We start from the raw sequence: 24,818 nt of genomic DNA, 5'->3' as shown, positions 1-24,818 counted from the left end.
TCAGCTCACTGCAACCTCCAACTCCCTGGTTCAAGCAATTCTCCTGCCTCAGCCTCCCGAGTAGCTGGGATTACAGCCACGTGCCACCATGCCCAGCTAATTTTTGTATTTTTAGCAGAGACAGGGTTTCACCATGTTGGCCAGGATGGCCTCGATCTCCTGACCTTGTGATCTGCCTGCCTCAGCCTCCCAAAGTGCTGGGATTATAGGTGTGAGCCACCGCGCCCGGCCTCTGGCCTTAGATTTAAAAGCAGAGCTTTCTAAATGGGGTTCCAGGTGGTCAAGCTTGACTCTCATATAGCAGTTCTAGTGAAGCAGTGAGAAGAAAAACACAGGGTTTGGGAAAAGGAGGGGTAACAACCTGAGGGCCCTGCCAGTTTGGTTCTGCTGTCTTGAGCTGTCTGAAGTAGATGTCTAATTAGCTTTCCAGAGCTTGAAGAGCTCAGCGACTTGCCTGCCCAGTGCTTACTCTGCTAGAGAATCTCTGAATTTCTCACTGGCGAACTGAGCCTTGCTATCCAGCCCCTCTGCTTCTGAGGACCTGACTATACTTGGCCCAGTTCTGTTTGTCAAGATGTACCTGTTTTGATCAGTCCAGTGCACAGCCCCACCACCAGGGTGGCAATGGAAGCATGGTCAGTCTCCTCAGAGTAATGGGAACCCCTGACACATCTCCTACGGGTCTGGACCAGCTTACACTCTGGAATAGACCAGGACACAGAGCCAACCTGCTTCACCTAAGCAGGAGGCAGGTGCACAATTCCTTTAGGTTGGTCAATGAGACGATCCCCCCACTGCTGGGATACGTGCACTGGCAGTGAACTTCATCTGAGCTTCCCAACATCCTGCTCAAAGGGATTTTTGATGGACACTACCCATCATAGATCAAGGACTTGTACAGGGCCAAATGTATCTGCTGGGACCATCAGGAGACTTAAAGTCCAAATCATATTTCCCAGGCCTGAAGAACTGTGAGGCAGCCAGATAAATGCCGATTATAACCCTAGTTGTGTCGTTGGCTTTCCCAAGTGCACACTGTAGCAGCTCTGGGGCTTCTTTATTCTCCAGGATGTTAGGAGCAAAGCCCTCTTCATGCCCTTCATTGGCAGCAGCTTTCCCATGTTTCTCCTTAAAAACATTCTTCAGCTGAGGTTGTGATAAACCTCAGCTCCAGTGCATATGAGGCCTCCCTGAAGTTAGCTGCATTAACAAGAATCATGGGCTCCTGCACTGTCACCTGGTTGCCAGTGTGGAAACCACTATTAATCACATTAAAGCTGCAACTTGCAGGGTTGCACTGACTTCGGAAGTGCAGACCGAGTCAGCAACGTGATGGTACAAACGGAGTCCTATTCTCAGTAACTCCAGCTTTATAGACAGCAAAGGACACCCATATGCCATGTGGACCAAAGTTAGATTTCTTCTCAGTGCCATGCATCTCTATTATCAGTGTCAAAGTTCACTTTCTTGCTACCTGGGTCAGGCCATGTGGTTTTACTGACGTGCTCAATAACTTTGAGACATCTTTACCTATATATCGAGTCCTGTCATTATTGTCCCAGAGCTCTAGGGACTCAGAGCCACTAGCTGAGGCACCACGGGGCACGGCAGGTCCAAAGAAGCTTTTGAGGGTAAGACAGCTGCCTTAACAGGGAAATTCCCCTAAGAGGTGAAGATCTCTTTTGGCACAGAGTCCAAAAAATTGCTGTGACTAATTTCTTTTGATTGATTTATTTTTGACCCGATAAGGAATGAGTAAGCATAACTGATTTGTAGCTATAGGTTCTTATTGCCCAAGAAAAGGAACTGAGAGTACTGCAGACCTCAGCAGAGGGAGTCAGGCCACAAGCCAAGAGCTTCGCCTCTATTCCGTGTGCTCCTTTCTAAGTATTTTTGTTTTTATTTTTATTTTTGAGACAGAGTCTCACTCTGTCACCCAGGCTGGAGTCCAGTGGTGCAATCTCAGCTCACTGCAACCTCCGCCTCCTGGTTCAAGTGATCCTGCTGCCTTAGCCTCCTGAGTAGCTGGGATTACAAGCGTGTGCTACTATGCCTGGCTAATTTTTGTATTTTTAGTAGAGATGGCGTTTTGCCATGTTGACCAGGCTGGTCTCGAACTCCTGACCTCAGATGATGGCCGTGGCCGCCCAAAATGCTGGGATTACAGGCATGAGCCACAACACCTGGCCTAGATATTTCAATTTTGAACAAGGGTAGATGCATATTTAAAGAGAGAAAACCAAAATGACAGAGACCAGGGGCATATCTAGTAATGGCTATGACCTTCCAGGTATACAAACATTATAAATCAGGAAAACGTCTCTTAACCTTTAGTAGTTTAAGGTAAAAAAAAAAACAAAAACAAAAGTGAGAGAGAGAGAAAAAAGAAAGAAAGAAAGAGAGAGAAAGAAAGAAAGAAAGAAAGAAAAAAGAAAAAGAGAAAGAAAGAAAGAAAGAAAGAAAATGTCTCAAGACCTATATTTCTTTCTTTTTTTTTTTTTTTTTTGAGATGGAATCTTGCTCTGTCATCTAGACTAGAGTGCAGTGACACCATCTCAGCTCACCACAAGCTCCACCTCCCGGGTTCATGCCATTCTCCTGCCTCAGCCTCCCGAGTAGCTGGGACTACAGGCACCCACTACCATGCCTGGCTAATTTTTTGTATTTTTGGTAGAGACGGGGTCTCACCGTGTTAGCCAGGATGGTCTCAATCTCCTGACCTCATGATCCACCGGCCTCAGCCTCCCAAAGTGCTGGATTACAGGTGTGAGCCACCCCACCCAGCCCTTCAATATCTATATTTCTAAGCTCCAAATTCAATGAATACAGATGCCTCAAATCATAAAGACTTAGAGAAAAGGCAGACTCATGTTTAAGAAAATTCTCCTTCTTAAGCAAATTAATGCAGGCACAGAAAACCAAATACCACGTTTTCACTTATTAGTGGGACCTAAACATTGAGCACCCACAGACATAAACATGTGAACAACAGATACTGTGAACTACAGGGGCAGGAGGGTTTATGGGTTGAAAAATTACCTATTGGGTACTATGCACACTACTTGAGTACAGTATGCCCATGTAACAAACCTGCACATGTATCCTCTGAATCTAACATGAAAGCTGGAAAAAAAAAAAAAAAAGGAAAGAAAAAAAGAAAGTCCTCCTGACATGAATGACATCCCGATGTCTGATGGTGTAACAGCTTCAGATCCCAGAAACCTGACACTGAAGACCTTCTGCCAGGTGTCAGACATAGCAAGTTCCAAGGGGAAGGGCCCTTGACTGCATCACCTGGTGCCATCCCCTGGCTTCCACAGGTGGGAAATCAGAGCTCCACAAGCCTAAGTTCACCCAAGAAGTTGAAGTTCATCTGGCCCAGGCTTCTTGAGCCCAAATCCAGTGCTCTTTGCAGCATGTGTGTGCCTCCCATTTTAGCCAAGGCCACTGCCAAGTTCTGCAGCAGGAAACTAACTTTGGGCCCACAGATTCCATCCTTCTGAAGGGAGCATTTCTTTGCTGCCCCAAATACAGAGATCTGTTACCTACCAAACATGAGGGATAAATATCCTCTTGCAGAGAAACAGGTACAGAAGCGCCTCAACCTATAGAAGAGGAGGGGGGACTTCATTTCAACAGGGAAAAATGGAAACCTTTTGTTTCTTGAACAAAAGGAGCCCAAGCAAGAAGGATGGGCTTCTAACGGGCCACAACACAACTGCTTGCAGATGCTCCCTATGCTCTATGCTGGAAGAGGTTCCCATACACAAACAAAGCATTGATCCCTGGTCTCCAGAAATGCCCTTATCAAACTCTCCAAAGGGGAAAAGCAGCAGAATGGAAACAGAAACTTGAAGTGTCCTTTGCAGTTTTTTTTTTGAGAGACTGGGTCTCGCTCTTTCACCCAGGCTGGAGTGCAGTGATGTGATCGCCACTCACTGCAGCTGCAACTTCCCAGGCTCAAGCTGCCTCCCCACCTCAGACTCCCAAGTAGCTGGGACTACAGGCAGGTGCCACCATACTCCACTGATTTTTTACTTTTTTTGTAGAGACCAGGTCTCACTATGTTGCCCAGGCTAGTTTACAACTCCTGGGCTCAAGCAATCCTCTCGCCTCAGCCTCCCGAGGTGCTGGAATTATAGGCGTGAGCCACCACGCCTGGCCTTTTGCTGCTTTTAGTTACTAAGTGGTAATAATATAAAAGAGAAAAGAGAGGTGTTTTAAACTTAGATTGTTTTTAGTTTGTTAGAACACTGGTGTTTGCAACTTATTGTAGGCCATCATGCTCACTCACCCCATCATCACTGTTACATGGAGGATAAGATGAGGTCTGCTACTTATTGTAATATGTAACATCTGACTCCATATATATTTTATTTTTTGTTTGTTTGTTTTTCAGATGGAATCTCGCTCTGTCGCCGAGGCTGGAGCGCAGTGGCCTGATCTCTGCTCACCGCAACTTCCGCCTTCTAGGTTCAAGTGATTCTCATGCCTCAGCCTCCCGAATAGCTGGGACTACAGGCACCCACCACTATGCCTGGCTAATTTTTGTATTTTTAGTAGAGATGGGGTTTCGCCATGTTGGCCAGGCTGGTCTCAAACTCCTGAGTTCAAGTGATCCACCCGCTTCAGCCTCCCAAAGTGCTGGGATTACAGGTGTGGCCACCATGCCCAGCTCCCCTATATATTTTTTGCTAATCAAGATCTCTTACCCTGCAGTCAAGGCTAGTGCTCAATGGGTGCTTGGCTGTCCAGCATCACAGTGAGTGCATTCAGGTTCCTCTATGTCAGACCAGACATTACATTATTTGAGTGCCATCCTACCTACTATTGCTGAAGGCTAAAACTCTAAAAAGGCGAGGGTGATTGTTTTGGGGGAAAAGACAAATTCTTGTTTGCTTCTGAAACAGAGTAGAAGAGTTGAGGAACTGTAGGTCCTTGAACAAAAGGGCCAAGCAAGAAAGGAGGCCAGCATACCCAATCCCTGGGATGAAGAGGGAAGAAACAAACTGGGAAACAGGCAGAGAACCCAGGGGAGAAGTGGACACAGGTGGGGAGCTGGCTTCTTGCTGAGGCTGACCTTTCTGGCTGGGATACAGCACGGCCTGGCCCCCTAACCAACCATGCCTGCAGCTCCAACTTGGCAGAACCCTCAGGGATGTGAGAAGGTAGCTGATGACAACCAAAATGTGTGTTGTGTGTCAGCAACACACTGCCACGTATACTTCCTGCCTGGGGGATGGAGAAATCCCTCTACCAGCTTCCAATGGACTTATTTAATTCATTGAACAAATATTTATGAAGCGTCTACAACAGGCCAATATTATTTCTTTCATTTAGTCTGACCACAAGGAGATGTTCTTTAAGGAATCTATAGTTTATGTGAGCTGGATTGAATATTGATTCTTTTCATTTCAGTTGGCCCATCTTGCTTCCCAGCCTCTCACCTGTCTCCCTCCTCATGCTCCTACCTCCAATCCTGCTGATGCATTGCTTCTTCTCCACATCTACTTCCCCAGGCAAAGACTGCTCACCCCAGCCCAGAATTCACTAGTCTTCTCCCATGCCTGACCCCATTTCCACGCATCCAAATACTTCAGGCCTCATCGTTCTTCTCCCTGTGGGAATTCAGCTCCACAGTGGTGGCCTTGCCTAACCTGGTCCTTCTCCCGGATTTCACAGCAGCCTGTTACTGCCCACAGCCACGCCATTTCACGGAGCCTCATATTCACACCCTGACAGCCTCCCAGCTTCTGCAAGGCCTAAGTGCAATCTCTCTGCCTGTCTTTGCCTACTCTCTTGCTTTCCCCAAACCTGCTTTCTCACAGGGAGCACGGATCCCTAAGCCTTGCCCACTTCTCCCAAACCACTGTCCTCTTGCGAGTGACACGAGCATAAGCTGCCAGTACACTGAGCCCATTCTCCCTTTCTTCTGGGGCACAAAGCTAGAGAAAGTCTCCCAGTTCTCATTGCAGTTAGGCATTGCCATGTGGCTGGGTTTTAGGCAACAGTGTGAGTAGGAAGAACGTGGGCTACCCCTAGGCCCTGCCTAGAAAGCATCCACACACTCTCCTCCAGGCACATTCCTCAAGACAACTAGCTGGGTTGTAAAATTTACAATCTTAGAGGGGAAACAAAATGTCCATTTTAAAAAATGATGGACAAAATAGATCATAAACTGCTGGGGTTTATTGTGTGTTGGTACGGTTAGGCTTTGTGTTCCCACCCAAATCTCATGTTGAATTGTAATTCCTATAATCCCCATAATCCTCACAAATCAAGGGAGAGACCAAGTGGAGGTAACTGAATCACAGGGGCGGGTTCCCCCATGCTGTTCTCTTGATGGTGAGTGAGTTGTCCTGAGATCTGATAGTTTTATAAGGGGCTCTTCCCTCTTTGCTCGGCACTTCTCCTTCCTGACACCTTGTGAAGAAGGTGCATTGCTTCCCCTGCACCTTCCACCATGGTTCTAAGTTTCCTGAGGCCTCCCCAGCCATGTTGAACTGTGAGTCAATTAAACCCCTTTCCTTTATAAATTACCCAGTCTTGGGTATTTCCTTATAGCAATGTGAGAACACAATACATGTGTCTTAAGCTGTCCTGTACAAACAGCACCATAAGTGGCTGAGAAGCAAGCGGCCAAGGCTGTCTAGAACAAGGTAGAAAGTGTGTTGCAGAGAGGCAGGGGCAGCGTGGACAGGCCAAGACAGGCAGTGACGCACACATCCTGGTCTCAGAGTAGGGGAGAGTCTGGCGACTCTGGATATGAGGGCAGAGAGTAAGTCTGAAATCCTCAGGTAAACCATGGTGAGAAAATAAAGGCAAGAGGCCAGGCATAGTGGCTCACTGTCTGTAATTCCAGCACATTGGGAAGCCAAGGTGAGAGAATCACTTGAGCCCGGGAGTTTAAGACTAGCCTGGGTAACATAGTGAGACCTGTTCTCTACCAAACAAACAAACAAACAAAAAATCAAAACTTTGCCTGGGTGTTGTGGGATAGGCCTATAGTCCCAGCTACTCGGGAGGCTAGGGTGGGAGGATCACTTGAGTCTGAGAGATTGAGGCTGCAGTGAGCTATGATCACACCACTGTACTGCAGCCTGGGCAACAGAATAAGACACTGTCTCCAAAAATAAACTAAATGATTAAAAATGAAAAAAAAGTAAACAAAGGCAAGAGAGCCAGTGCTGATGTGGCACAGAGCCAACTAAGAGAGAACCAGCAAGAGCACCATTCAGGGGGTGGTGGGGAAGGACACTGGTGGACTCACACATGATACCTGTGGGAGGAGACGGAGCCAGAAGGCATGGAATTAGGTTACAAGGGATGTGAAATGCAGGGATAAGGAGTGCCCATGCCCACTTCAAGTAAAATAAGGGTAAGTCTTCATGGGACCTAGAGCAGGAGAATCCCCATGGAATGTGCCGTGGGATTCATCCTCATAGGTTGGGAACCTGGCCCTCACTGGCTGTCTACTGGGCAGCAACCCTCAGTGTACACACACATCAAACGCTCATTACATTTTTGATGATGTCCTGAGATATATGGTTAAGAAGGCACCCAGCGACACTTACTCAGTCTTGCTAAGGAGAAGGGGTTGATCAAAACCATTCATGGCCAGGCATGGTGGCTCACGCCTATAATCCCAACACTTGGGAGGCAGAGGCAGGCAGATCACTTGAGCCCAGGAGTTTGAGACCAGCCTGGGCAACATGGTGAAACCCCAGCTCTACTAAAAATACAAAAATTAGCCAGGTATGGTGGCACATGCCTGTAATCCTAGCTACTCAGGAAGCTGGGTGGGAGAATCACCTGGGACTGGGAGGTTGAGGCTGGAGTGAGCCATGATTGTACCACTGCACTCCAGCCTGGATGATGAGAGTGAGACCCTGCCATAAATAAATAAATAACCGTTCCCGAACTCTCCAACCTAGCTCTCTAAAACACATCCATGCCCTGGGGAGAGGTCACCCGCAAAGAAGATGGGAAGCTGCATTCCAGGGCAGGGATCATAGGAATTTCTTCAGCTAAGAATGAGGCTTCCAATGAGCAGAGAGGCAGCCCAGTGAGTTGGACAGGGAACCCAAATGTGGGTTGGGGTGATAACAAGCTCCTAAGGACACCTTCATTTACTGTCAGCATCAGGTAGTCTGACTTGTGGAAGTACTAGCACAAGGAAGGAAGCTACTTAAAGTAAAAATGGACCTGGCTTCTGGATTTTCTAGCCACATGTCACTAGAAAATACTTATGGATGACAGTGGCAGCCATTCAGGAGGCTCAGCTAATCAGCCCCGTCCACAAGTCCTCTTATGCACCAATCTCATTTTACATTCCCAGTTATGCTGGAGGGTGGGAACTGTCACCTTCATTTTATATATCAAGAAATTAAATCATGGCAAAGCTGATTGAAACTTTCGTTTTTCTAACTCCATGTCTTTTTAACAGTACTCTTATATCAAATACAAATTCCTGCCAGATTCTTGACTGGATACAGGGTATCCAAGATGAATAAGGCAGTTCAGTTTCTGAAGGAGATGATGATTTAGTTGGTAACAGGCACGAAAACAAATTAAAACAAAACGAGGTTATAAGTGCTAAAGAAGCACAGAGTACACGGAGACAAAAAGGTAGTCATGGCCTGCACCTAGCAGACACACAATAAATAGTCATCCAGTGAAATCCTTTGAGCAACTACTATGTGGTAAGCACCATTCAGGAATACAGTAATGAAGAAAACAGATAGAACCTCTGCCCCAGCTGGGCATGGTGGATCACGCCTATAATCCCAGCACTTTGGGAGGCCGAGGTGGGTGGATCACAAACGAGGTCAGGAGTTCAAGACCAGCCTGGCCAAGATGGTGAACCCCGTCTCTACTAAAAATACAAAAACTAGCCGGGCATGGTAGCACGTGCCTGTAATCCCAGCTACTCAGGAGGCTGAGGCAGAGAACTGCTTAAACCCAGGAGGCAGAGGTGGCAGTGAGCCGAGATCACAACACTGCACTCCAGCCTGAGCTACAGAGTGAGACTCCATCTCAAAAGAAAAGAAAAAAAGAACCCCTGTCCCTAACACTCCAGTGGAGGGAGCTTACATTCTCATATCAAATGGATACACAGATGAATACACAGATGGATGGATGGATGGATGGATGGATGGATGGATAAATGACTGGATAGACAGATGGAGACGATCAGGTACACAGGTAGTTATGGAGTAGATGAGGTTGAACCGATTCTTTTTTTTTTTTTTTTTTTTTTTGAGACAGGGTCTCGCTTTGTCGCCCAGGCTGGAGTGCCATGGCACAATCTCGGCTCACTACAGGTCCTCCTCCTGGGCTCAAGTGATCCTCCCACCTCAGTCCCCCAAGTAGCTGGGACTACAGGCATGCACCAGCACACCCAGCTAATTTTTTGTATTTTTTGTAGAGATGGGGTTTCATCATGTTGCCCAGGCTGGTCTTGAGCTTCTAAGCTCAAGCAATCCACTCACCTTGGCTTCCCAAAGTGCTGGGATTATAGGTGTGAGCCACTGCACGCTGGGCCTGAATGTAATGTGTTGTATTGTGTTATTGTATTGTATTGTATTGTATTGTATTGTATTGTATTGTATTGTATTGTATTTTGAGACAGAGTCTCACCCTGTTGCCCAGGCTGGAGTGCAATGGCCCAATCTCAAGTCACTATAGCCTCCACCCCCCAGGTTCAAGCAATTCTCCTGCCTCAGCCTACCGAGTAGCTGAGATTACAGGCTCACGCCACCACGCCCAGCTAATTTTTTGTGTCTTTAGTAGAGATGAGGTTTCAACATATTGGCCAGGCTGGTCTCGAACTCCTGACCTTGTGATCCGCCCATCTCAGCCTCCCAAAGTACTAGGATTACAGGCGTGAGACACCACGCCTGGCCGAATTGATTCTTAAAAATGATAAAACAAGGTTATCAGTCAAGGAAAGGAGGGGCCGGGCATGGTGGCTCACATCTGTAATCCAAGCAATTTGCGAGGCCAAGGCAAGAGAATCATTTGAGGCCAGGTGTTTCAGACAAGACTGAGAAACATAGAGAGATCCCATCTCTAAAAGATTTTTTTTTAAATTAGCCAAGCACAGTGGCGCACACCTGTAGTCCCAGCTACCTGGTAGCTGAGGTGGGAGGATTGCTTGAGCCCAGAAGGGAAGCTGTAGTGAGCTACGATTGCATCACTGTATTCCAGCCTGGGTGACAGAGCAAGACCCTGTCTCAAAAAAATAAAAAATAAAAAAAAAAAAGAAGGAAAGAGGAAGAAAAAGCCAGCAAGGCTTTCTGGGGAGAGGAGCAACACCGGGAAGATCAGGCAGGGTTCTCAAGCTGAGTTCTCTGGGGATCTGCAGGTGGTTCCCTCTGGCTAAATTTCAGGTCAGACAAGAGATGATGGCAGGAGGAAGGCAAGAGACCACAGAGCAGGTCTCTATTGACCTGCCCTGCAGGTCACAGAGAACAAAAGGAAGATTTTAAAGAAGGGTGATAACAAAGATGGTACGATTAATCACAAATATGATTAAAGGTTTATATGTTGGAAAGATTCCTCTCTCAAAGTAAACTGAGAACTCCCAAAGTTTTAAAATGACATTTTAGAGAGTTCATATAGCAAGCAAGAGGCCATATAGTCTGGAGGGAAAAGCTTGGGCTCAGAAGTCAGATTAAAACCCCAGCTTTAGCACACTTGTATGACCTTGAGTGAGTCACTTTACTGCTCTGAGCCTCATATTTTCATCAATAAAACAAGTGTATTACACCCACCTGACAGAGCTGTTGTGAGAATCAGAGATATTATATGATGTACAAAAGGTATGACATCTAGTAAGGTCCCCACATGATCATTTTTAGCCATCATAGGTTAAAGGAATCCCCAGACCTCTGAGGCTGCCATGACGGAGACTAACCCCAGCCTCCCGAGAGCCATCTCTTGGTCCTCCTGACAGGGATCACACACTGAGTTGCAGACTGAGCCAGTCCAAAACAGCAAGTCCTGGGTTCTTTTACAAATAACCTTAATGGGGCCCTTTTACATGGAGGGTTTGTGACCCAGAAATTTCCTTCAAGACAGGAAATTTAGAAATCAATCATGTTCTGATTAGTCTAGAAAGTTACATTTCCTTCCCTCCCTCCTTCCTCCCTCCCTCCCTCTTTCTTTCTTTCCTGATTTATTTAGTAGAGATAGAGTCTCTATGTTGTCCAGGCTGGACTCAAACTCCTAAGCTCAAGCCTCAAGCAATCCTCCTGCCTTGGCCTCCCACAATGCTGGTGTGAGCCACAGTACCCAGCCCACATTGCTTTATGATATCAATAGCCTAACATTGTCCCAAACTTACATCTCTTTCTAAAAGGCTTAAAGAAATGGCAGCCATTATTTTTAAATAAAATCATTCCATAAAGACTAATTCCTAATATTTATTTTCAAGTAAGCACACTAAGATGACTGGCCTCCACCAACATGCCACCCATCTAGACATGTTTTGAATCATTATGCAACAAACTCGATTCACAAGCTCAGGTCTTCTGGTGTTCTTAAACCAAAGATCTGAAAACTACAGACGAATCCTAATTGGTTTCCAAACAAAAGGGAAGGAAAGTCTTGTTTCCCCAAAACAGGATTAGCATTCCACACTATCAAGAAACCCAGTTTATCTTATTGTCTCATAAACTTGGATTTGTCATTACTCTGGCCTGACGGGGAAAAGGCAGCTTACAGAATCTGCATAGGATTTTTAGGTACAGTGAAATGGTGTGTTGTGGTGTTGCCCCCTCCTCACCCTCACCCTCGCAACATTCCTTCCCGTCTTCCTCCCCTCCCCCACCTACATACCTCTTTGGAGCACCAGGCACATTTTGGGTGGATTAGCAGACATTCTTCACATGAAGTGGCACTTCCACTGGTGCATATGTTGAGACCTTTAAAGCAAGATAAAGATGATGCACTAATTAGTTCCTGGCTATAAATTTCATGGATCAGGCCTTTGAATAAGTTGGGAGAATTACTTCCTTCTTTAACAGGAGGCCTCTCTGAGTCTAAAGGGTGCAGGTCCCATTGTTAATTGCAGGTTAAGACTCATTTGCTGAGGCTGAACATTGAGTTTCTGAAGCATTCACCAAACATGCATGCTTGTGTTAGCAACTTCCATTTCTTCTGCTAGACCCACTTGGATTCTCATTTTCCCCATAACTCGGCAAATCCTCTCTTTCTGAGAGAGAACAAGAAAGGCCCCTTTACACTTAGTCTGTCCAAAATGACAAAAATAGTACAAAAAAAAAAAGGAAAGAAAAAACAATACATTGGTTTTATTCAGGAATTTTTTTAAAAAAAGAAAATTATAAATCAAATACTCTCACATCAAACTTTACAGTGTACTGAAAGAAACCATGTATCCCAGGAACACAATGTTGAATTAAGATAGAGGAAATCCATTGATTCAACATATCTATTAATAGGTCAAATTAAAAAAAAAAAAAAAAAAAGCAAACCCAAGGCTGGGCATGGTGACTCACGCCTATGATAATCCCAACATTTTGGAGGTGAAGGCGGGAGGACTGCTTGAGCCTAGGAGGCTGAAACCAGTCTAGGCAATGTAGGGTCCCTGTCTCTAAGAAAAACAAAATTTCACCAGGTGTAATAGTACACACTTTGAGCCATGATTGTACCACTGCACTCCAGCCTGGGCAACAGAAGGAGACCCAGTCTCAAAAGTCAAAAAAAAAAAAAAAAAAAAGAAAAGAAAGAAAGAAAGAAAGAGAGAAAGAAAAAGAAACTGAAGAAGACCCCCAAAATGGAAAGATATCCTGTGCTCATGGTTTGGAAGAATTAATATTGTTAAAATGTCCATGCTATCCAGTCTAAAAATTTAATTCACTTTTTATCAAAATCCCAATGTCATTTTTCACAGAAATAGAAAAAAAAATCCTAAAATTTTTATCAAACCACAAAAGTTTGTATGAAACCTAAATAGTCAAAACAACCTTAAAGAAGAAGAACAAAGATGTATTGTATTACCTGATTTCAAATATACTACAAAGCAACTGTAATTAAAACAGCATGGTACTGGCATAAAAACAGACATATAGGCCGGGCGCAGTGGCTCAGGCCTGTAATCCCAGCACTTTGGGAGGCCGAGACGGGTGGATCACGAGGTCAGGAGATCAAGACCATCCTGGTTAACATGGTGAAACCCCATCTCTACTAAAAAATACAAAAAACTAGCCGGGCGAGGTGGCGGGCGCCTGTAGTCCCAGCTACTCGGGAGGCTGAGGCAGGAGAATGGCGTAAACCCGGGAGGCGGAGCTCGCAGTGAACTGAGATCCGGCCACTGCACTCTAACCTGGGCGACAGAGCGAGACTCCATCTCAAAAACAACAACAACAACAACAACAACAAATACAGACATATAGACCAATGGAACAGAATAAAGTGCCCAGAAATAAATCCAGGCATTTACAGTGAACTGATCTTCAACAAAGTTGTCAAGAACACACAATGGGAAAAGGCTAGTGTCTTCAATAAATGGTTTTGGGACAACAAGATATCCATATACAGAAGAATGAAACTGAACCCTTATCTCACACTATATTTAAAAAATCAACTCAATATGGTTTAAAACCTTAAATGTAACACCTGAAATGTAAAAGAAAACATATGAAAAAAGTTCTCTGACATCACACTAGGCAATGACTTTTGGAATATTATCCCAGAGGCACAGGCAACAAAAATGAAAATAAGCAAATGGAATCTATCAAACTAAAAAGCTTCTGCACAACAAAGGAAACAATCAACAGAGTAGGGAAACAACCTACCATATGCGACAGAATATTTGCAAACCATACAGTGGTTAACACCCAAATATATAAAGAATTCAAACAACTCAATATTAAGAAAACAAATAACCCAATTAGAAAAATAAGCAATGGGCCAGGCACCGTGGCTCACTCCTGTAAGTCCAGGCACTGTGGCTCACACCGCGGCTCACTTTAGGAGCCTGAGGTGGGCGGATCACCTGAGGTCAGGGATTCTAGACCAGCCTGGACAACATGGTGAAACCCTGTCTCTACTACAAATACAAAAATTAGCTGGGTGTGGAGGTGCACCCCTGTAATCCCAGCTACTCGAGAGGCTGAGGCACGAGAATCACTTGAACCCACGAGGCGGAGGCTGCAGTGAGCCAAGATAGCGCCACTGCACTCCACCCTGGGCGACAGAGCAAGACTCTGTCTCAAAAAAAGAAAAAAAAAGAAAAAAACAAAGATAGCCAGTGCTAGCAAGAATGTTGATAAAAGGGAAGCAAGGGAATTCTGGACACTGTTGGTGGGAATGTAAATTAGTACAGCCATTATGGAAAACGACATGGAGGTTCCTTAAACCAGAACTACTACATGTTCCAGCAATTCCACTGCTGAGTATATAACCAAAGAAAATGAAATCAGTATGTCGAAGACATACCTGCACTCTCATATTCCTTGCAGCACAATTCATAACAGCCAAGATATGGAGTCAACAGACAGATGAATAAAGAAAATATGATATTTTTTAAAAGTGGTATATACATACAATGAAATCTATTCAGCCTTAAAAAATTGAGAAAATCCTGTCACTTGTGACAACATGGATGAACCTGGAGGATACTATTAAGCCAGGCACAGAAAGACATACTGCATTATGTCACTTATACGTGGAATGGAAAAAAAATGAACTCAGAAAAACAGAGAGTAAAATGGTGGTTGCCATGGCTGGTGGGGTGGAGGTGGAATGGAGAAAGAGGAGATGGTTAAAGGGTACAAAGTTTCATTTGGAGAAAATGAATAAGTTCTGGCGATCTATTGTGCAGAATGGTGACTACAGTTAATAACAATGTATTGTGTACTTGAGAACTGCTAAGACAGTAGATCTTAAATACTCTCACCACATACACACACAAAGATAACTATGGGAGGTGATGAATATGTGAATTAGCTGGATTGTAGTAATCACTACAAATGTATACATATAATAAAACATCAAATCACATACTGTAAATATATACAATTTTTATTTGTCAACTATACCTCCATAAAGCTGGAAAAAGAAAAGAAACATTTAAAAAGTAAAAGAGAAGAAATGCCAAAATAGGGGTTAAAAAAAAAAAACCAATATCTTGCAACTGGAACGTTTCCCTAATTTGCTAATTTTAACTCCCTGCTTCTCCTTTGTCACCAGCAGTGAAAACTCACAGAAATCTCAAATGGCAAAATTGCTGACTGGGAGAGGGGTGGGTGCAGGAGGTGGTGGTAGTGGGGAAGGAAGCTTTATCATGTCACTCCAGGGACTTCAGAAGGAAGAAATACCAATCGGCATAAGGATGGTAGCTGGGACAAGACAGGAGGGAGAAACAGGCAGAACCTGAGAGGCTAGAAAGAAAGGAACAGAGGCTTTGAGAGCCCACAGCAGGTGAGAACAAAGATTTCCACCAGCCCTAACCCTGAACCCTAGGCCTCCTCATCCTTATCTACCTCACCCAGGGAGGCCTGCAGCAGGAGGCTCTGGTGCTGCTGGAACCCACCTACCATGCCTGACCTCACTTCAGCAGGAAAAGCCATCCCAGACCCAAATGAGGACCAAGAAGGTCTGAGAACACAACCTACTGGGAAGCTGGACCTGCTACTGACAAACTCCTTCTAATTTTAAATGAATTCACTCACTCAGTGAGTTTTCCTTTCTTTTTTAGATTTCTTGTTTGTTTTTTGCTTGTCTGTTTGAGACAGGGTCTGGCTCTGTTGCCCAGGCTGGAGTGTAGTAGTGTGATCATAACTCACTGTAGCCTCAAACTCCTGGCCTCAGGTGATCCTCCCACCTCAGCCACCCAAGTAGCTGGGGCTACAGATACACACCACCACACCTGGCTGGTCTCAAACTCCTGGGCTCAAGTGATCCTCCTGCCTGGGCCTCCCAAAGTGCTAAGATTACAGGCATGAGCTACCACACCTGGCTCACTTAGTGATTTTCAAATAGGCACTTAAGCCTTTAAAAACAAAAGTGTATGCAGGAAAAGAGTTGCAAAATGCTAGTCCCATTTTTTGGTCAAATCCCCGTACCTGTCAGCAACCACTATCTGCAGGGGAAAAGAAACAAATCTAGAACAAAAGTAACTTTGCTTCTCCTCTCCTCAACCTTATCAAATATAAACTCAGGCTCTTGAGGCATATCCTTTTCTCTGATATATAAAATCATTTCCATAAAATCATGAAATTACAGTACCTTGGGGCTAGGATTGTTTTAAGATGAGCTAGTCAAGTTGCCTCTTTTTACAGATGAAAATGTAAGATAACAAGCGTATGTGACTTGAAACAAGGAGCCCTATCTACAAAAAAGAGGTCAGATGGGGTCCTTGCCAGCAAATGCCCACATGAGATGCCTGCCTGGGGGTCCCTTTGCCATCTTGGACGTAGGGCTGGTGTGACCTGCTGAGCTCTAGGGTCCTCTGGAGATCCGTAACAGCCCCTTCATCAGAAAGGAATTTGAGGTCAAAGGCTTCACTTAGGACTCTGATCAAAGCCACATACTTTTTTCTTTTCTTTTTTTTTTTTTTTAAGATAGAGTCTTGCTTTGTTGCCCAAGCTGCACGGGCATGATCTTGGCTCACTGCAACCTCTGCCTCCCGAGTAGCTGAGATTACAGGCATATGCCACCACACTTGGCTAATTTTTGTATTTTTAGTAGAGACAGGATTTCAGCATGTTGGCCAGGCTGGTCTTCTGACTTCGACCCCTGACTTCAAGTGATCCACCCACTTCAGCCTCCCAAAGTGCTGGGATTACATACGTGAGCCTGAGCCTCCACACCCAGCTTCAAAGCCACATACATTTACAAACAACACTTTATAATTACCAGAGCCTCATCACTGAGCTCTGGGAACTTGGGCTGGAGGTCCAGGGCTCAGTACAATAAGAGCTCCTCAATTCTGACCCACATCAGACTGAGCTCTGGTCTTCTGGTCCAGCAGCCTAAAAGCCCTTACTGAATATTGGACACAATACCAAAGAAACTCAAAGGATGTGATAGTCACCTGGTATGAAAACATCATGAACAACTGTAAAACAATTTATCATATGGCAATACTAACTGTTTCTGTTATTATTATTCACATAGAAAAGTAAAGTCGTTTGTACTCAAAATGATTGCCCTAAAATTCGGTTGATGTTGGGACAAATTCAAATTCAAGAAACTCTGCACTTGACACACCCTAAATGCTGAGCACTGGACTGGGGGGATGCTAGAGATGCACAGGTGAATGACCTACCAGCCCTTGATGTCCAGGAACTCAGTGTGCCGGGTGCCAGGTACCAGACAGGTACTCCAGGATCCTAAACCACAGGCTGTGTGCTGATATGTGGAGTGTCAGACTCACTCCCTTTGGCATCTCTCCTCTCTCCACCTATTAATATTTCAGAGAGTTTGGACTTTGCTGGATGAGTCACTTGGCACCAATAAGCACTTTGAAAAGGAAGGAAGCAATGAATAAAAAACTAAACACTCAGAGTTCACAAATGTCAGTGTTAGGTCTAGGTCATGGAAACAGGAACTAGCAGCCCAGACGATAGCCACATCTCATCTTCGTTGCTGTTTGCATAGTGACTATTCCTAGCTCAGTGGCAACTCCCTGTATCTCTTTTGCTTCACATCTCTGAAGCCCAGTGTTTATTGCAAACTGTAATCTAAAAATATGTTCTTCCAAAACCCACTGACTCACCCCTGTGTTTCATCAATCATCCAAGGAGCCACCACATCCGGTTGATCATTCCTTTCAAGATGCAAGAAATGTTTATCCTAAGCCAACCCTTCCTGTCTGCAACCTCTAGCCCCAACAGTCCAAGCCAGGCCCTCTGGTCTAAATTCCTGCCATAGCCTCCCGACTGGCCTCCTTCCATTCAGCCTCTCTCCACTTCTATACACCCCATGGGTCCAAGGTCAGACAACTACTACTAAAACATACATCTGCAGTTGGAATTTCCTGATCCAAAATATTCCGTGGGATAACAGAAGCGAATACAGAAGCTGAAATGGCCTTTCTGCCTTGAAGTTGGCAATGCCCTGGAATGCTTCTCCCCACACCCTGAACCAGGCGCTCACATTTGTCACACAATGGACAAAACAGTCCCAGTATAGACTCTAGCAACTAAATAGCCATATGTCTAAATGTTACCATGAAATGCAAATATGCCCTAGGAAGGTTCTATCCCAGCAGTTCTCATTCTACACTGCCTTTATGAACATCAGACATCTGCACAACACTCAACAATACCAGCCTTACAGATCTGACTTCTATTTTTAAAGCACCAATTCATATAATGGAGTGCTATACAGCTATAAAGAAAGAATGAGCATGCTCTCTGTATTGACAGGAAGCTTACGCCAATACATTGTTAAGTTAAAAATAAAAAGCAAGATACACACTGTGTTTTGTGCTGCCTCTGAATAAAAATGAAAGAGGGATATTTGTAACACACGCATAGAAACCCTCAGGATACATAAGAAAGCTTAGTAGCTTTATAATAGGAATTATGTAGGCATAATCTGTTTAGGAAAGGGGGTCACAGAAATATCCCGCACTGATGGGCAACAAGAAAGACAGGCTTCTCACTTAATGAGTTATACTTTTAAAAATTATGGGACTATATTACCTATCAAAAGGTTTTTTTTTTTTAAGGCAATTGATTACCTCTATGTTCTTCTTCCAAAACCACCTAACTCTGTCTAATCATGGGAAAAACATCAGCCAAATCCCAAGAAGGGGATGATCTACAAAATATCTGACCAGTACTTCTTAAAACTGTCAAGGTCATAAAAAACAAGGAAAAGACTGAGAAACTGTTACAGCCATAGGAACCCAAGGTGACATGACAACTCAATGTACTGTGGTATCTTGGATGGGATCCTAGAACAGAAAAAGGACTTAGGTAAACACTAAAGAAATCTAAACTGATGGACTTTAGTTAATAATAACATATCAATATGATTCATTAATTATAATAAAGGTACCATACTAATGTAAGATGTTAATAATAGGCAAAACTGGGTGTGAGGTTGATGGGAACTCTTATCACTATCTTCTCAATTTTTCTGGATTTCTCAATTCTTAGAAGGCTTTTTTAAGGGCCGGGCACACTGGCTTACTTCTGTAATCCCAACACTTTGCAAGGCCCAGGTGGGAGGAGCAATTGCGCCCAGGAGTTCAGGCTGCAGTGGGCCATGATCACGTCAACGCACTCCAGCCTGGGTGACAGAGCGAGATTCTGTCTTTTAAAAAGTAAATTAATGAATGAATAAAAGAGACACCTGACACAGTGGCTCATGCCTGTAATCCCAACACTTTGGGAGGCTGAGGCAAGCAGATCACCTGAGGTCAGGAGTTCAAGACTAGCCTGGCCTACATAGTGAAACCCCATCTTTACTAAAATTACAAAAAATTAGCCAGGCATGGTGACACATGCCTGTAATCCCAGCTACTTGGAAGGCTGAGGCAGGAGGATCGCTTGAACGTTGGAGGCCGAGGTTGCAGTGAGCTGAGATCACACCACTGTACTCTAGCCTGGGAGACAGAGAGAGACTCTGTCTCAATTTAAAAAAAAAAAAAAAAACCTTTACATATGTACTTTTTCTTTTCTTTTTCCCTTTCTTTTTTATTTTATTTTGAGATGGAGTCTCACTCTGTTGCCTAGGCTGGAGTACAGTGGTGTGATCTTGATTCACTGCAACCTCTGCCTCCCAGCTACTCGGGAGGCTGATGCAGGAGAATCGCTTGAACCTGGGAGGCAAAGGTTGCGGTGACCGGAGATTACACCACTGCGCTCCAGCCTCGGCAACAGAGTGAGACTCCATTTAAAAAAAAAAAAAAAAAAAAATCCTGACACATTCCAACAGAATCTCTTTCTCCCAGGATGTTTCTTCCTAGCAAGCCACATGCATAGTCCCTGACTTCAAAGCTAGCTGTAGAAGGCAACAGGGAGTTGAGGACGGGATACATCACCCTCTTCACCTCCCAATTACCAAGACTCAGGTTCATCCATTCTTCAATCAACAAATATGTGCCTGGTGCTGTTCCAGGCATGGAGGATACAGAGGTGAATAAACCCAAAAAGACTCCCTTATTCACAGAGCTCACATCCTGGCTGGGGGAGAATTCTACTTAGGGGAAATAGTGAACAAGATATGTAGTTACATTAGATGGTGATGAGTGCTAAGGACAAAAATTAAAGAAGGAAAGCAGATAAAAAGAACGCGGGATATAGGGAGGAGGTTGCAGCTTTAGCTGGGAGCGGCCAGGGAAACCTTGGCTGAGCAAGAGACGATAAGAAAAGGGTTGCAGGGTGGAGGAAGCCAGTCATACAGATATCTTCTTGCAGGAGAGTATTACAGGCAGGAAGAAGGGCTGCCATGGGAGCATGACTGGCACGCTGGAGGGACAGTGGGAGGCCCATGCTGCTAGAGCAAAGGACTTGAAGGGAAAGTGGTGAAGGAAAGTCAGGGAAGTCAGTGGAGAGTTCGTGGAGCCTGGCAGGACTCTGGGAAATCATTTGAAGGTTTTAAGCAGAGAGACATGATCTGACTTGAGTTGGACCTCAGGATCACGCTGAGTAAGAGTTGAGAATAACTAACGGGAACAAGTTGCAGAAGTAGGTCTCAGCTCTTCAAGAGACAACCAGCTCTGAAAATGTCTGGCTGGAGTTGGGGAGGGAATCCTATAAAGAGAGCGCAGGGTACCCTGCAGTACCTTCAAAGCATCAGCCTTAGGGGATGAGTCAAGCCTGTCTTGAAGCAAACTTTTCACCATGAGGCCCGGGAAGCAAACCCTGCACTCAACGGAAGCAAGAAGCTTCAGAAACAAATGGGCGCCTCTAAATAAAGCATTCCTTTACATTTATAGAGGCCATTAATCCCATTCGAACCGGAAAGAAGGAAAACAAACCACGGCAGTCAGTTCTCCAAGGCCCTCAGCTCCAGCCAACTGGAAATACCTGTGAAAAGAGACCCTATCCCATTAACCCAGCTGCACACTGCCATGTGAAAGGGGCCCTATTATTTAAGTAGTGTGTAATTGTCCCACATTACTGATACCGTTAAAGCATCTCAGAATATTTCCGTGGCCAGGCTGAAGAAGAAAAAGTAGTTACCAGGGCACGCAGGCACAAAAGGCCTTTTGCCAAACTACTTAGACGTTTTAATTCCCCGTTGCCTCAGTAGCTAAATAAGCATGGAGAACAAGCAGGCGGGGAATACTAATTAGAGCTAATTAGACCCTGCCCTCTTCTGCCTCAATCCCCTTTATAAAAAGCTCCCCCAACTCAAGGATGATGGAGTTAAAATGTAAATCCATAGGATAAACAGCAGTCTACAGACCAAACCCACTGTTTGTATTTCATTGTCCTGTCAGCTCTAAACCTGTGTCTGGTTACCTACAGAGAGCTGCAGACCCAGCCAAATTCCAACAACCCCATCACAGACCACAGGAAATGTGGTAGGGGGTGGGGGGTAGAGGAAGGGTGCTGCCAACATGAGTCCACTAAATAAAACAAAGGGCTGTCTTAGGATGGGCAGAGCATTCACCAGAAGAACATTTGATTGCTTTTTTAAAAAGAAATGAATGTGATAGCACACATAATTCCAGTGGTGTTGCAGGATCCTCTTTATAAGATGGTATTCCTCTCTCTCTCTTAGCAAAGGCAGCGTGGAAAAGCCTCACCTCAGTGAGACCCCTGGTTTTGGGGGAAGACCATGTCCTAGGATTCTGTCTGAAGGCTCTTGGCCGTAAGATAATAAAGAGAACAGGAGATAGCCCTTGGTGGGGACGGGAGGGGGTTGTCAGTCGGCCAGGGACTTGTTGGAAATGAGCCCCTGAAACCTAAGGTTTCCGGCTGGAAATCCATACCGAGATGAAAGAGAGGTTAGAGCAGCAGAGAGAGCCATTCAACCACTGGTCCAGGAACAGCCAGGCAGGCATGGCCCTGAGGGTCATCTCTTTCTTTTCTCTAAGTAACTACGTTTTTTTCTTTCAAATAGTAATGTTCCTAGTAGCAATACAGAAACACACCCTGAATAAAGTATCTGTAGTGCTTCAAGAAAAAAAAGAAGGGAAGGGAAGAAAAAAAAAAGAGAGAGAGAATGTTAAAGTTAATTCAGCAACACTGAGAAACTAGGAGAAATCACACAGATGTGAGTCAACCTCTGCTAATCCTGAGAAGCTTCAGAGCCCTAAGAGGTAGGCAGCAAGTTCTGGAGGCCAGTGCCATGGCTTGCTCCACCACCACCAGCACCATCACCAAAACCTGTAGTCAAAGAGATGGGCAGAGGCCGGGTGTGGTGGCTCACGCCTGTAATCCTAGCATTTTGGGAGGCCGAGGTGGGCGGATCACCTGAGGTTGGGAGTTGGAGACCAGCCTGAACAACATGGTGAAACCCCGTCTTTACTAAAAATACAAAATCAGCCAGGTGTGGTGGTGCATGCCTGTAATCCCAGCTACTCAGGAAGCTTGGGCAGGACAATCGCTTGAACCTGAGAGGCAGAGGTTGTGGTGAGCTGAAATCATGCCACTGCACACCAGCCTAGGCAACAAGAGCGAGACTCTGTCTCAAAAAAAAAAAAAAAAAAAAGATGGGCAATGGGAAAACGGGACTCCAAAAGAGTTGCAAATGAACCACCATGCTCAGTGCTTTTCTCTTCCCTAAGCTGAGTCAGGTAGGACAGAGGGCACTGGACCAAAAGCCATGGTCCCTGGTCCGCCACTCCTGACCCAAGTAGAGGGGAAGGGCAAGTCACTTCCTTCCTGAGCCCATATGAGAAAATGGACATCACCATGAAGATGTACGTGAACTTTGAAAAACAGAAAGCACGATGCAAGTGGAAAATAATGTATTTTTAGAAATTATTTGCAGCCAGGGACGGTGGCTCAAGCCTGTAATTCAAGCACTTTGGGAGGCCGATGCAGTTAGATCACATGAAGTCAGAAGTTCAAGACCAGCCCAGCCAACATGGTGAAACCCCGTCTCTACTAAAAATACAAAAATTAGCCTGGCACGGTGGCGGCACCTGTAATCCTTGCTACTTGGGAGGCTAAGCCAGGAGAATCGCTTGAACCTGGGAGGTGCAGGTTGCAGTGAGCCGAGATGGCACCACTGCACTCCAGCCTGGGCTACAAGACTGAAACTCTGACTCAAAAAAAAAAAATTATTTGCAACTGGAAATTATTATTATAATTCTGTTTGTCAGAATTACAGAATGTCAAGCTGGAGAGGAACTTAGAAGCCATCTCCTTTGGCAGTTTCCAAACTTTTGGATTTCAAAGAAAACTAAGATTTAAAAACAAAACAAAAGAAACAAACAGAAAATGAGAAGGGGAGCTTAACATAGGGTTGCCAGATTTTCTTATTTTGCCAAAATTAAAAACTACTAACATTATTAAAAGTATTAAAAGAAAATGTTCCCACCAAAAAAGAAAAAGTGCCTAATTTCAAACTAAAGGAAAGTCCTTGTGGAGCAGGGGAGCGTTCACAACAATACATTCCTGTGTGATGTGGGCTACAGCTTCCTTCTGCTCGCTTTCCCGAGGGACCCATGAAACTATCCGTGATGGGCACTGGCTGCCGGATGGGTGTCTGGAATCCACTCATCTACTCTCCGAGCTCTGGAGTGATTATTTTCCCATTTAAAACAAAAAACAAAAACCTTGCTACAGTATTAAGTTTGAATTAGGGTCTGAACGAAGTTGTTGTTTGCTCAGACCCCTCCTTCGCTCTTAAACCTAAACCTCCACTGCCTTCATGTAAATGAGACACCGGGGCGGGGAGCGGCGGGGGGGGAACAGTCCTCCCCTTGGGCAGCCAGGCAACCACTTGGCTCACAAGAGCAATCAAGTATCTCCGGCTCCAAAGTGAATAGAGCACTATTATTTCCTAAAGGAAGGGAGAAAGTCCGCATCCCAAACAAGTGCATCCTTCCTCGAGGGCCTCCGAACTGCCACGTCCAGTCATCTCCCAACCCTGAAAACTTAAGAGCAGGTAACCGAGGGATCCTCGCACCGCCGCCAGCCCATGGCAGCGTCGGGCTAAGGCAATCTCCACAGCCCCTGTCCTCTACTCCAGAATCCGTCACAGTTAGGGGAGTGTGAGGCTCCGAGCGTGTGCAAATCGCGGGATAAAGTCGGGCAGAAGGAATCTAATAGGGAAGTCCCAGGTGGGGCTGTGGTTTGGGACGCGGGTGCCCCCTCGGGTTTGCGGTGGCCTAGGAGAGGCGGAAGCAGGCGGGGTGGGGTGGGGAAGTGGGTCTGCATCTTCAAATGAAGGCGGCTAACCTAGGCGCAGAGAACTCCAGGATTCGCGGTGGGCCCTGTGCACTCGCAGTCCCAGGAGGCGAGCCCTCAGGAGTGGAGGTGGCCCTGGGCTTTGGCTGGGGTTTCGAGACTCCCTTGCTTCCCCGGGAACAGGACACCGGCGGCATCCCCCACCAGCAGCCCGCCCGCTCCCGGCCGGCCACAAGGACCGCTTTGTGCCCGCCAACGGAGAGCCCGGGCCCCAAGGCAGGGCTGGCGATGGTCCTCCCCGTGCCCTAGGCACGGGGCTGGCGGGCTAGGTCAGCAGGCCGGCCAGGCTGTTTACACAGGAAGGGAAGCTCCTCCTCAGCCCGGGAGGGGACAGGAGATTCACGACGGCCCCGCGGGGCTGTCCCCTGGCGACTGGTCCATCCACCAGGGAGTGCCCTGAAGGCGCTCTCTGCCCTCAGGCACTGCCTGCGCTCCCCGCCCCTCTGAGACGCCTGCCCGCGGCTGTGT

General features: G+C 45.7%; 1 protein-coding gene across 1 annotated transcript in view; it reads right to left on the bottom strand.

Annotated features, from left to right (window-relative positions):
* Positions 1–24,818, bottom strand: part of ITGB5 (integrin, beta 5) — a 144,151-nt gene that overhangs the window by 107,632 nt on the left and 11,701 nt on the right. Inside the window, exon 4 of the mRNA XM_011971614.1 lies at positions 11,842–11,927. Coding sequence (XP_011827004.1) covers positions 11,842–11,927 — 86 coding nt within the window. The remainder of the gene's footprint in view (positions 1–11,841; positions 11,928–24,818) is intronic.

The sequence above is a fragment of the Mandrillus leucophaeus genome, unplaced genomic scaffold (genome assembly GCF_000951045.1).
Source record: "Mandrillus leucophaeus isolate KB7577 unplaced genomic scaffold, Mleu.le_1.0 Scaffold123, whole genome shotgun sequence".
Lineage (NCBI taxonomy): Eukaryota > Metazoa > Chordata > Mammalia > Primates > Cercopithecidae > Mandrillus > Mandrillus leucophaeus.
This window is presented reverse-complemented; position numbering and strand designations above follow the sequence as displayed.